We start from the raw sequence: 12,324 nt of genomic DNA on the forward strand, positions 1-12,324 counted from the left end.
GGGGCCGATATGTAATGTTAAATCGAACCAGGGGCCATGCATAGTAGTTAGTTCAGTTTATCCATTTGAACCAGGGGCCGATATGTAATGTTAAATCGTTCCATGCATAGTAGTTAGTTCAGTTTATCCATTTGAACCAGGGGCCGATATGTAATGTTAAATCGTTCCATGCATAGTAGTTAGTTCAGTTTATCCATTTGAACCAGGGGCCGATATGTAATGTTAAATCGTTCCATGCATAGTAGTTAGTTCAGTTTATCCATTTGAACCAGGGGCCGATATGTAATGTTAAATCGTTCCATGCATAGTAGTTAGTTCAGTTTATCCATTTGAACCAGGGCGATATGTAATGTTAAATCGTTCCATGCATAGTAGTTAGTTCAGTTTATCCATTTGAACCAGGGGCCGATATGTAATGTTAAATCGTTCCATGCATAGTAGTTAGTTCAGTTTATCCATTTGAACCAGGGGCCGATATGTAATGTTAAATCGCTCCATGCATAGTAGTTAGTTCAGTTTATCCATTTGAACCAGGGGCCGATATGTAATGTTAAATCGTTCCATGCATAGTAGTTAGTTCAGTTTATCCATTTGAACCAGGGGCCGATATGTAATGTTAAATCGTTCCATGCATAGTAGTTAGTTCAGTTTATCCATTTGAACCAGGGGCCGATATGTAATGTTAAATCGTTCCATGCATAGTAGTTAGTTCAGTTTATCCATTTGAACCAGGGGCCGATATGTAATGTTAAATCGTTCCATGCATAGTAGTTAGTTCAGTTTATCCATTTGAACCAGGGGGCCGATATGTAATGTTAAATCGTTCCATGCATAGTAGTTAGTTCAGTTTATCCATTTGAACCAGGGGCCGATATGTAATGTTAAATCGTTCCATGCATAGTAGTTAGTTCAGTTTATCCATTTGAACCGGAGGCCGATATGTAATGTTAAATCGTTCCATGCATAGTAGTTAGTTCAGTTTATCCATTTGAACCAGGGGCCGATATGTAATGTTAAATCGTTCCATGCATAGTAGTTAGTTCAGTTTATCCATTTGAACCAGGGGGCCGATATGTAATGTTAAATCGTTCCATGCATAGTAGTTAGTTCAGTTTATCCATTTGAACCAGGGGCCGATATGTAATGTTAAATCGTTCCATGCATAGTAGTTAGTTCAGTTTATCCATTTGAACCAGGGGCCGATATGTAATGTTGAATCGTTCCATGCATAGTAGTTAGTTCAGTTTATCCATTTGAACCAGGGGCCGATATGTAATGTTAAATCGTTCCATGCATAGTAGTTAGTTCAGTTTATCCATTTGAACCAGGGGCCGATATGTAATGTTAAATCGTTCCATGCATAGTAGTTAGTTCAGTTTATCCATTTGAACCAGGGGCCGATATGTAATGTTAAATCGTTCCATGCATAGTAGTTAGTTCAGTTTATCCATTTGAACCAGGGGCCGATATGTAATGTTAAATCGTTCCATGCATAGTAGTTAGTTCAGTTTATCCATTTGAACCAGGGGCCGATATGTAATGTTGAATCGTTCCATGCATAGTAGTTAGTTCAGTTTATCCATTTGAACCAGGGGCCGATATGTAATGTTAAATCGTTCCATGCATAGTAGTTAGTTCAGTTTATCCATTTGAACCGGGGGCCGATATGTAATGTTAAATCGTTCCATGCATAGTAGTTAGTTCAGTTTATCCATTTGAACCAGGGGCCGATATGTAATGTTAAATCGTTCCATGCATAGTAGTTAGTTCAGTTTATCCATTTGAACCAGGGGCCGATATGTAATGTTAAATCGTTCCATGCATAGTAGTTAGTTCAGTTTATCCATTTGAACCAGGGGGCCGATATGTAATGTTAAATCGTTCCATGCATAGTAGTTAGTTCAGTTTATCCATTTGAACCGGGGGCCGATATGTAATGTTAAATCGTTCCATGCATAGTAGTTAGTTCAGTTTATCCATTTGAACCAGGGGCCGATATGTAATGTTAAATCGTTCCATGCATAGTAGTTAGTTCAGTTTATCCATTTGAACCAGGGGCCGATATGTAATGTTAAATCGTTCCATGCATAGTAGTTAGTTCAGTTTATCCATTTGAACCAGGGGCCGATATGTAATGTTGAATCGTTCCATGCATAGTAGTTAGTTCAGTTTATCCATTTGAACCAGGGGCCGATATGTAATGTTAAATCGTTCCATGCATAGTAGTTAGTTCAGTTTATCCATTTGAACCAGGGGCCGATATGTAATGTTGAATCGTTTATCCATCCATGCATAGTAGTTAGTTCAGTTTATCCATTTGAACCAGGGGCCGATATGTAATGTTAAATGTTAAATGTTCCATGCATAGTAGTTAGTTCAGTTTATCCATTTGAACCGGTTAGGCAGTTTATCCATTTGAACCAGTATGTAATGTTAAATCGTTCCATGCATAGTAGTTAGTTCAGTTTATCCATTTGAACCAGGGGCCGATATGTAATGTTAAATCGTTCCATAGTAGTTAGTTCAGTTTATCCATTTGAACCAGGGGCCGATATGTAATGTTGAATCGTTCCATGCATAGTAGTTAGTTCAGTTTATCCATTTGAACCAGGGGCCGATATGTAATGTTGAATCGTTCCATGCATAGTAGTTAGTTCAGTTTATCCATTTGAACCGGGGGCCGATATGTAATGTTAAATCGTTCCATGCATAGTAGTTAGTTCAGTTTATCCATTTGAACCAGGGGCCGATATGTAATGTTAAATCGTTTATCCATCCATGCATAGTAGTTAGTTCAGTTTATCCATTTGAACCAGGGGCCGATATGTAATGTTAAATCGTTCCATGCATAGTAGTTAGTTCAGTTTATCCATTTGAACCAGGGGCCGATATGTAATGTTAAATCGTTTATCCATTTGAACATAGTAGTTAGTTCAGTTTATCCATTTGAACCAGGGGCCGATATGTAATGTTAAATCGTTCCATGCATAGTAGTTAGTTCAGTTTATCCATTTGAACCGGAGGCCGATATGTAATGTTAAATCGTTCCATGCATAGTAGTTAGTTCAGTTTATCCATTTGAACCAGGGGCCGATATGTAATGTTAAATCGTTCCATGCATAGTAGTTAGTTCAGTTTATCCATTTGAACCGGAGGCCGATATGTAATGTTAAATCGTTCCATGCATAGTAGTTAGTTCAGTTTATCCATTTGAACCAGGGGCCGATATGTAATGTTAAATCGTTCCATGCATAGTAGTTAGTTCAGTTTATCCATTTGAACCATTTGAACCAGGCCGATATGTAATGTTAAATCGTTCCATGCATAGTAGTTAGTTCAGTTTATCCATTTGAACCAGGGGCCGATATGTAATGTTAAATCGTTCCATGCATAGTAGTTAGTTCAGTTTATCCATTTGAACCAGGGGCCGATATGTAATGTTGAATCGTTCCATGCATAGTAGTTAGTTCAGTTTATCCATTTGAACCAGGGGCCGATATGTAATGTTAAATCGTTCCATAGTAGTTAGTTCAGTTTATCCATTTGAACCAGGGGCCGATATGTAATGTTAAATCGTTCCATGCATAGTAGTTAGTTCAGTTTATCCATTTGAACCAGGGGCCGATATGTAATGTTAAATCGTTCCATAGTAGTTAGTTCAGTTTATCCATTTGAACCAGGGGCCGATATGTAATGTTGAATCGTTCCATGCATAGTAGTTAGTTCAGTTTATCCATTTGAACCAGGGCCGATATGTAATGTTGAATCGTTCCATGCATAGTAGTTAGTTCAGTTTATCCATTTGAACCAGGGGCCGATATGTAATGTTAAATCGTTCCATGCATAGTAGTTAGTTCAGTTTATCCATTTGAACCGGGGCCGATATGTAATGTTAAATCGTTTCCATGCATAGTAGTTAGTTCAGTTTATCATGCATAGTAGTTAGTTCAGTTTATCCATTTGAACCAGGGGCCGATATGTAATGTTAAATCGTTCCATGCATAGTAGTTAGTTCAGTTTATCCATTTGAACCAGGGGCCGATATGTAATGTTAAATCGTTCCATGCATAGTAGTTAGTTCAGTTTATCCATTTGAACCAGGGGGCCGATATGTAATGTTAAATCGTTCCATGCATAGTAGTTAGTTCAGTTTATCCATTTGAACCAGGGGCCGATATGTAATGTTAAATCGTTCCATGCATAGTAGTTAGTTCAGTTTATCCATTTGAACCAGGGGCCGATATGTAATGTTGAATCGTTCCATGCATAGTAGTTAGTTCAGTTTATCCATTTGAACCGGGGCCGATATGTAATGTTAAATCGTTCCATGCATAGTAGTTAGTTCAGTTTATCCATTTGAACCAGGGGCAGTTTATCCATATGTAATGTTGAATCGTTCCATGCATAGTAGTTAGTTCAGTTTATCCATTTGAACCAGGGGCCGATATGGGCCGATATGTAATGTTAAATCGTTCCATAGTAGTTAGTTCAGTTTATCCATTTGAACCAGGGGCCGATATGTAATGTTAAATCGTTCCATGCATAGTAGTTAGTTCAGTTTATCCATTTGAACCAGGGGCCGATATGTAATGTTAAATCGTTCCATAGTAGTTAGTTCAGTTTATCCATTTGAACCAGGGGCCGATATGTAATGTTGAATCGTTCCATAGTAGTTAGTTCAGTTTATCCATTTGAACCGGAGGCCGATATGTAATGTTGAATCGTTCCATGCATAGTAGTTAGTTCAGTTTATCCATTTGAACCAGGGGCCGATATGTAATGTTAAATCGTTCCATGCATAGTAGTTAGTTCAGTTTATCCATTTGAACCGGGGGCCGATATGTAATGTTAAATCGTTCCATGCATAGTAGTTAGTTCAGTTTATCCATTTGAACCGGGGGCCGATATGTAATGTTAAATCGTTCCATGCATAGTAGTTAGTTCAGTTTATCCATTTGAACCGGGGGCCGATATGTAATGTTGAATCGTTCCATAGTAGTTAGTTCAGTTTATCCATTTGAACCAGGGGCCGATATGTAATGTTGAATCGTTCCATAGTAGTTAGTTGTTTTTATTGTATGTAATTGATGTCATCCACCTGCTTTTGGAAATATTTTTTTTTTACATGGAAAGTACTGAGGACCCAGTGACCTAAAGCCTCCCCACTGAACTCACTGCACCTTGTGCTGTTGGCTAGTCCAACAGAAACCCTTTTGACGGGACAGTACTCTCTTTGTGTGGCTGCCAGTTTGTAACTTTGTTTGAGATTCTTTAGGTATGAAAACATTTCTTGGGAAAGCTTCTTCTTCAGTTGTATCGATACACTGTGTTTTCATTGCCCCCCCCCCTGTACCACTCACCACCACATATGGGATCACTACACCGGGGAAATATATAATGGTGAAAATGTCCTTATTGTTTGGGTCATGTTTTTGGGATAGTTTGGAGAGAAACTTCAGGTTTTTCATAATAGAATCTGGAGCAGTGAGGGAAACTAGGAACCTCTGACTTGCTGTTTTGTCTCTTTAGGTGACCCTATAACTATCCTGCCTCAAGCACGTGCCAACCTGTCTCGCGTTACTATCAACGGGGACAGCCTGATCAACGGAGTTAAAGCCATCACCACGATGGGAGACTTCTTCCTCTCCCCAACCAATGGTAAGAAAGGTCAAAGAAGATTTGGCCTGGGTTGCGTCCCAAATTGCACCCTATTCCCTATTTTGTGCACTACGTTACAGATTTATTCTGAAATGGATTAAATTCATGTTTTTCCTCAGCAATCTGACATCACAATACCCCATAATGACATCACAATACCCCATAATGACATCACAATACCCCATAATGACATCACAATACCCCATAATGACATCACAATACCCCATAATGACATCACAATACACCATAATGACATCACAATACCCCATAATGACATCACAATACCCCATAATGACATCACAATACCCCATAATGACATCACAATACCCCATAATGACATTACAATACCCCATAATGACATCACAATACCCCATAATGACATCACAATACCCCATAATGACATCCCAATTACCCCATAATGACATTACAATACCCCATAATGACATCACAATACCCCATAATGACATCACAATACCCCATAATGACATCACAATACCCCATAATGACATCACAATACCCCATAATGACATCACAATACCCCATAATGACATCACAATACCCCATAATGACATTACAATACCCCATAATGACATCACAATACCCCATAATGACATCACAATACCCCATAATGACATCCCAATTACCCCATAATGACATTACAATACCCCATAATGACATCACAATACCCCATAATGACATCACAATACCCCATAATGACATCACAATACCCCATAATGACATCACAATTACCCCATAATGACATTACAATACCCCATAATGACATCACAATACCCCATAATGACATCACAATACCCTAATGACCACAGTCATAATGACATCACAATACCCCATAATGACATCACAATACCCCATAATGACATCACAATACCCCATAATGACATCACAATACCCCATCATGACATCACAATACCCCATAATGACATCACAATACCCCATAATGACATCACAATACCCCATAATGACATCACAATACCCCATAATGACATCACAATACCCCATAATGACATCACAATACCCCATAATGACATCACAATACACCATAATGACATCACAATACCCCTTAATGACATCACAATACCCCATAATGACATCACAATACACCATAATGACATCACAATACACCATAATGACATCACAATACATCATAATGACATCACAATACACCATCATGACATCACAATACCCCATAATGACATCACAATACACCATAATGACATCACAATACACCATAATGACATCACAATACCCCATAATGACATCACAATACACCATAATGACATCACAATACCCCATAATGACATCACAATACACCATCATGACATCACAATACCCCATAATGACATCACAATACACCATCATGACATCACAATACCCCATAATGACATCACAGTACACCATCATGACATCACAATACCCCATAATGACATCACAGTACACCATCATGACATCACAATACCCCATAATGACATCACAATACACCATCATTTTTGCAAATGTATAAAAAAAAAAAAAAATGAAATACCTTATTCAGACCCTTCGCTATGAGACTTGAAATTGAGCTCAGGTTCATCCTGTTTCCATTGATCATCCTTGATGTTTCTACAACTTGATTGGGGGGGATACCTAGTCAGTTGTACAACTGAATGCATTGAACTCAAATGGGTCTTCCACATTTAACCCAAGCCCTCTGAATCAGAGAGGTGTGAAGAGCTGCCATATACAACATCCACGTCTTCGGCGCCCGTGGAACAGTGGGTTGATCAGGGGCAGAATGACAGATTTTTACCTTGTCAGCTCGGGGATTCGATTCCAGCAACCTTTTGGTTACTGGCCCAACGCCCTAACCACTAGGCTACCTACTGGTTACTGGCCCAACGCCTAACCACTAGGCTACCTACTGGTTACTGGCCCAACGCTCTAACCACTAGGCTACCTACTGGTTACTGGCCCAAAGCTCTAACCACTAGGCTACCTACTGGTTACTGGCCCAAAGCACTAACCACTAGGCTACCTACTGGTTACTGGCCCAACGCTCTAACCACTAGGCTACCTACTGGTTACTGGCCCAACGCTCTAACCACTAGGCTACCTGCCACACGGATTCCACCTGTGGTAAATTCAATTGATTGGACATGATTTGGAAAGGCACACACCTGTCTATAGAAGGCCACACAGTTGACAGTGCATGTCAGAGCAAAAACCAAGCCATGAGGTCGAAGGAATTGTCCGTAGAGCTCCGAGCCAGGATTGTATCGAGGCACAGATCTGGGGAAGGTACCAAAAAATGTCCGTAGCATTGAAGGTCCCCAAGAACACAGAGGCCTCCATCATTCTTAAATGGAAGAAGTTTGGAACCACCAATACTCTTCCTAGAGCTGGCCACCTGGTCAAACTGAACAATTGGAGGAGAAGGGCCTTGGTTAGGGAGGTGACCAAGAACCCGATGGTCACTCTGATAGAGTTCCAGAATTCCTCTGTGGAGATGGTAGAACCTTCCAGAAGGACAACCATCTCTGCAGCACTCCAGAAATCAGGCCTTTATGGTAGAGTGGCCAGACGGAAGCCACTCCTCAGTAAAAAGGCACATGACAGCCCTCTTGGCGTTTGCCAAAAGGCACCTTAAGACTCTCAGACCATGAGAAACAAGATTCTCTGGTCTGATGAAACCAAGATTGAACTCTTTGGCCTGAATGCCAAGCGTCACATCTGGAGGAAACCTGGCACCATCCCTACAGTGAAGCATGGTGGTGGCAGCATTATGCTGTGGGGACGTTTTTCAGTGGCAGGGACTGCGAGACTAGTCAGGATCAAGGGAAAGATGAACGGAGCCAAGTACAGAGAGATTCTTGATGAAAACCTGCTCTAGAGCGCACAGGATCTCCAACTGGGGCCAAGGTTGAACTTCCAAAAGGACAATGACCCTAAGCACACAGCCAAGACGATGCTGGAGCGGCTTCGGGACAAGTATCTGATGTCCTTCAGTGGCTCCAGCCAGAGCCTAGACTTCAACCCGATTGAACATCTCTGGAGAGACCTGAAAATAACTTGAGAGGATCTGCAGAGAAGAATGGTAGAAACTCCCCAAATACAGGTGTGCCAAGCTTGTAGCATCATACCCAAGAAAACACAAGGCTGTAATCGCTGCCAAAGGTGCTTCAACAAAGTACTGAGTAAATGGTCTGAATACTTATGTAAATGTGATATTTAATTTATTTTTTCTTGTTTTTTTCCCCAAAACATTTATACAAACCTTTTTTTGCTTCTTCTGGTATTTTGTTTAGATTGAAAAAAAAAATACAAAAAAAGCTTAATACATTTTGTAATAAGTCTGTAACATAACAAAATGTGGATAAAGTCAAGGAGTCTGAATACTTTCCGAATGCATAGGGAGGGGCAATTCCAGTCCTCGGGTTACTGATTGGTGTCACACTTTTCCCATGTTATGTTATTGTGATCAGTCCGGAGCCTGGTGAGGAGACAACCCCAGGAGAGTCGTGGTAGTGGGGCCAGGAGGAGAGGAACATCTGGCTCAGGGAACAGAAGGCTTCCTCTATCCTCCCAGTCTCAGGTACAGGCTTCCCTTCCTCTATCCTCCCAGTCTCAGGTACAGGCTTCCCTTCCTCTACCCTCCCAGTCCCAGGTACAGGCTTCCCTTCCTCTATCCTCCCAGTCTCAGGTACAGGCTTCCCTTCCTCTACCCTCCCAGGTACAGGCTTCCCTTCCTCTACCCTCCCAGTCTCAGGTACAGGCTTCCCTTCCTCTATCCTCCCAGTCTCAGGTACAGGCTTCCCTTCCTCTACCCTCCCAGGTACAGGCTTCCCTTCCTCTACCCTCCCAGTCCCAGGTACAGGCTTCCCTTCCTCTATCCTCCCAGTCTCAGGTACAGGCTTCCCTTCCTCTACCCTCCCAGGTACAGGCTTCCCTTCCTCTACCCTCCCAGTCTCAGGTACAGGCTTCCCTTCCTCTATCCTCCCAGTCTCAGGTACAGGCTTCCTTCCTCTTCCTCCCAGGTACAGGCTTCCTTCCTCTATCCTCCCAGTCTCAGGTACAGGCTTCCTTCCTCTTCCCAGGTACAGGCTTCCCTTCCTCCCTCCCAGGTACAGGCTTCCCTTCCTCTACCCTCCCAGTCCCAGGTACAGGCTTCCCTTCCTCTATCCTCCCAGTCTCAGGGACAGGCTTCCCTTCCTCTACCCTCCCAGGTACAGGCTTCCCTTCCTCTATCCTCCCAGTCTCAGGTACAGGCTTCCCTTCCTCTATCCTCCCAGGTACAGGATTCCCTTCCTCTACCCTCCCAGTCTCAGGTACAGGCTTCCCTTCCTCTACCCTCCCAGGTACAGGCTTCCCTTCCTCTACCCTCCCAGTCTCAGGTACAGGCTTCCCTTCCTCTACCCTCCCAGGTACAGGCTTCCCTTCCTCTACCCTCCCAGGTACAGGCTTCCCTTCCTCTACCCTCCCAGTCCCAGGTACAGGCTTCCCTTCCTCTATCCTCCCAGTCTCAGGGACAGGCTTCCCTTCCTCTACCCTCCCAGGTACAGGCTTCCCTTCCTCTATCCTCCCAGTCTCAGGTACAGGCTTCCCTTCCTCTATCCTCCCAGGTACAGGCTTCCCTTCCTCTACCCTCCCAGTCTCAGGTACAGGCTTCCTTCCTCCCAGGTACAGGCTTCCCTTCCTCTACCCTCCCAGTCTCAGGTACAGGCTTCCCTTCCTCTACCCTCCCAGTCTCAGGTACAGGCTTCCTTCCTCTCTACCCTCCCAGGTACAGGCTTCCTTCCTCTACCCTCCCAGGTACAGGCTTCCTTTCCTCTATCCTCCCAGTCTCAGGTACAGGCTTCCCTTCCTCTACCCTCCCAGTCCCAGGTACAGGCTTCCCTTCCTCTACCCTCCCAGGTACAGGCTTCCCTTCCTCTACCCTCCCAGTCTCAGGTACAGGCTTCCCTTCCTCTACCCTCCCAGTCTCAGGTACAGGCTTCCCTTCCTCTACCCTCCCAGGTACAGGCTTCCCTTCCTCTACCCTCCCAGTCCCAGGTACAGGCTTCCCTTCCTCTATCCTCCCAGTCTCAGGGACAGGCTTCCCTTCCTCTACCCTCCCAGGTACAGGCTTCCCTTCCTCTATCCTCCCAGTCTCAGGTACAGGCTTCCCTTCCTCTATCCTCCCAGGTACAGGCTTCCCTTCCTCTACCCTCCCAGTCTCAGGTACAGGCTTCCCTTCCTCTACCCTCCCAGGTACAGGCTTCCCTTCCTCTACCCTCCCAGTCTCAGGTACAGGCTTCCCTTCCTCTACCCTCCCAGTCTCAGGTACAGGCTTCCCTCCCTCTACCCTCCCAGGTACAGGCTTCCCTTCCTCTACCCTCCCAGGTACAGGCTTCCCTTCCTCTATCCTCCCAGTCTCAGGTACAGGCTTCCCTTCCTCTACCCTCCCAGTCCCAGGTACAGGCTTCCCTTCCTCTACCCTCCCAGGTACAGGCTTCCCTTCCTCTACCCTCCCAGTCTCAGGTACAGGCTTCCCTTCCTCTACCCTCCCAGTCTCAGGTACAGGCTTCCCTTCCTCTACCCTCCCAGGTACAGGCTTCCCTTCCTCTACCCTCCCAGGTACAGGCTTCCCTTCCTCTATCCTCCCAGTCTCAGGTACAGGCTTCCCTTCCTCTACCCTCCCAGTCTCAGGTACAGGCTTCCTTCCTCTACTCTCCCAGGTACAGGCTTCCTTCCTCTAGGGTACAGGCTTCCTTCCTCTATCCTCCCAGTCTCAGAGGTACAGGCTTCCCTTCCTCTACCCTCCCAGTCCCAGGTACAGGCTTCCCTTCCTCTACCCTCCCAGGTACAGGCTTCCCCTTCCTCTACCTCCCAGGTACAGGCTTCCCTTCCTCCCAGGTACAGGCTCCTTCCAGTCTCTCAGGTACAGGCTTCCCTTCCTCTACCCTCCCAGTCTCAGGTACAGGCTTCCCTTCCTCTACCCTCCCAGTCCCAGGTACAGGCTTCCTTCCTCTACCCCCAGTCCAGGTACAGGCTTCCCTTCCTCTACCCTCCCCTCAGGTACAGGCTTCCCTTCCTCTACCCTCCCAGGTACAGGCTTCCCTTCCTCTACCCTCCCAGTCTCAGGTACAGGCTTCCCTTCCTCTATCCTCCCAGTCTCAGGTACAGGCTTCCTTCCTCTACCCTCCCAGGGTACAGGCTTCCTTCCTCTACCCTCCCAGGTACAGGCTTCCCTTCCTTCCCAGGTACAGGCTTCCTCCCAGTCTATCCTCCCAGTCTCAGGTACAGGCTTCCCTTCCTCTACCCTCCCAGTCTCAGGTACAGGTACAGGCTTCCCTTCCTCTACCCTCCCAGGTACAGGCTTCCCTTCCTCTATCCTCCCAGTCTCAGGTACAGGCTTCCCTTCCTCTACCTCCCAGTCCCAGGTACAGGCTTCCCTTCCTCTCTCCCAGTCCCAGGTACAGGCTTCCTCCTCTACCCTCCCAGGTACAGGCTTCTCTTCCTCTACCCTCCCAGGTACAGGCTTCCCTTCCTCTACCTCCCAGTCTCAGGTACAGGCTTCCCTTCCTCTACCCTCCCTCCCAGGTACAGGCTTCCCTTCCTCTCCCTCCCAGGTACAGGCTTCCCTTCCTCTATCCTCCCAGTCTCAGGTACAGGCTTCCTTCCTCTACCCTC

The 12,324-nt window shown here is 44.8% G+C and overlaps 1 protein-coding gene across 1 annotated transcript in view; it reads left to right on the top strand.

The window, feature by feature from the left end:
- The window catches only part of cep126 (centrosomal protein 126), a 59,772-nt gene that overhangs the window by 42,946 nt on the left and 4,502 nt on the right, over positions 1-12,324 (top strand). The window contains exons 7-8 of the mRNA XM_065024951.1: positions 5,530-5,658; positions 9,138-9,247. Of these exons, the coding sequence (XP_064881023.1) occupies positions 5,530-5,658; positions 9,138-9,247 (239 nt within the window). The remainder of the gene's footprint in view (positions 1-5,529; positions 5,659-9,137; positions 9,248-12,324) is intronic.

Source organism: Oncorhynchus nerka, linkage group LG11 (assembly GCF_034236695.1).
Source record: "Oncorhynchus nerka isolate Pitt River linkage group LG11, Oner_Uvic_2.0, whole genome shotgun sequence".
NCBI lineage: Eukaryota > Metazoa > Chordata > Actinopteri > Salmoniformes > Salmonidae > Oncorhynchus > Oncorhynchus nerka.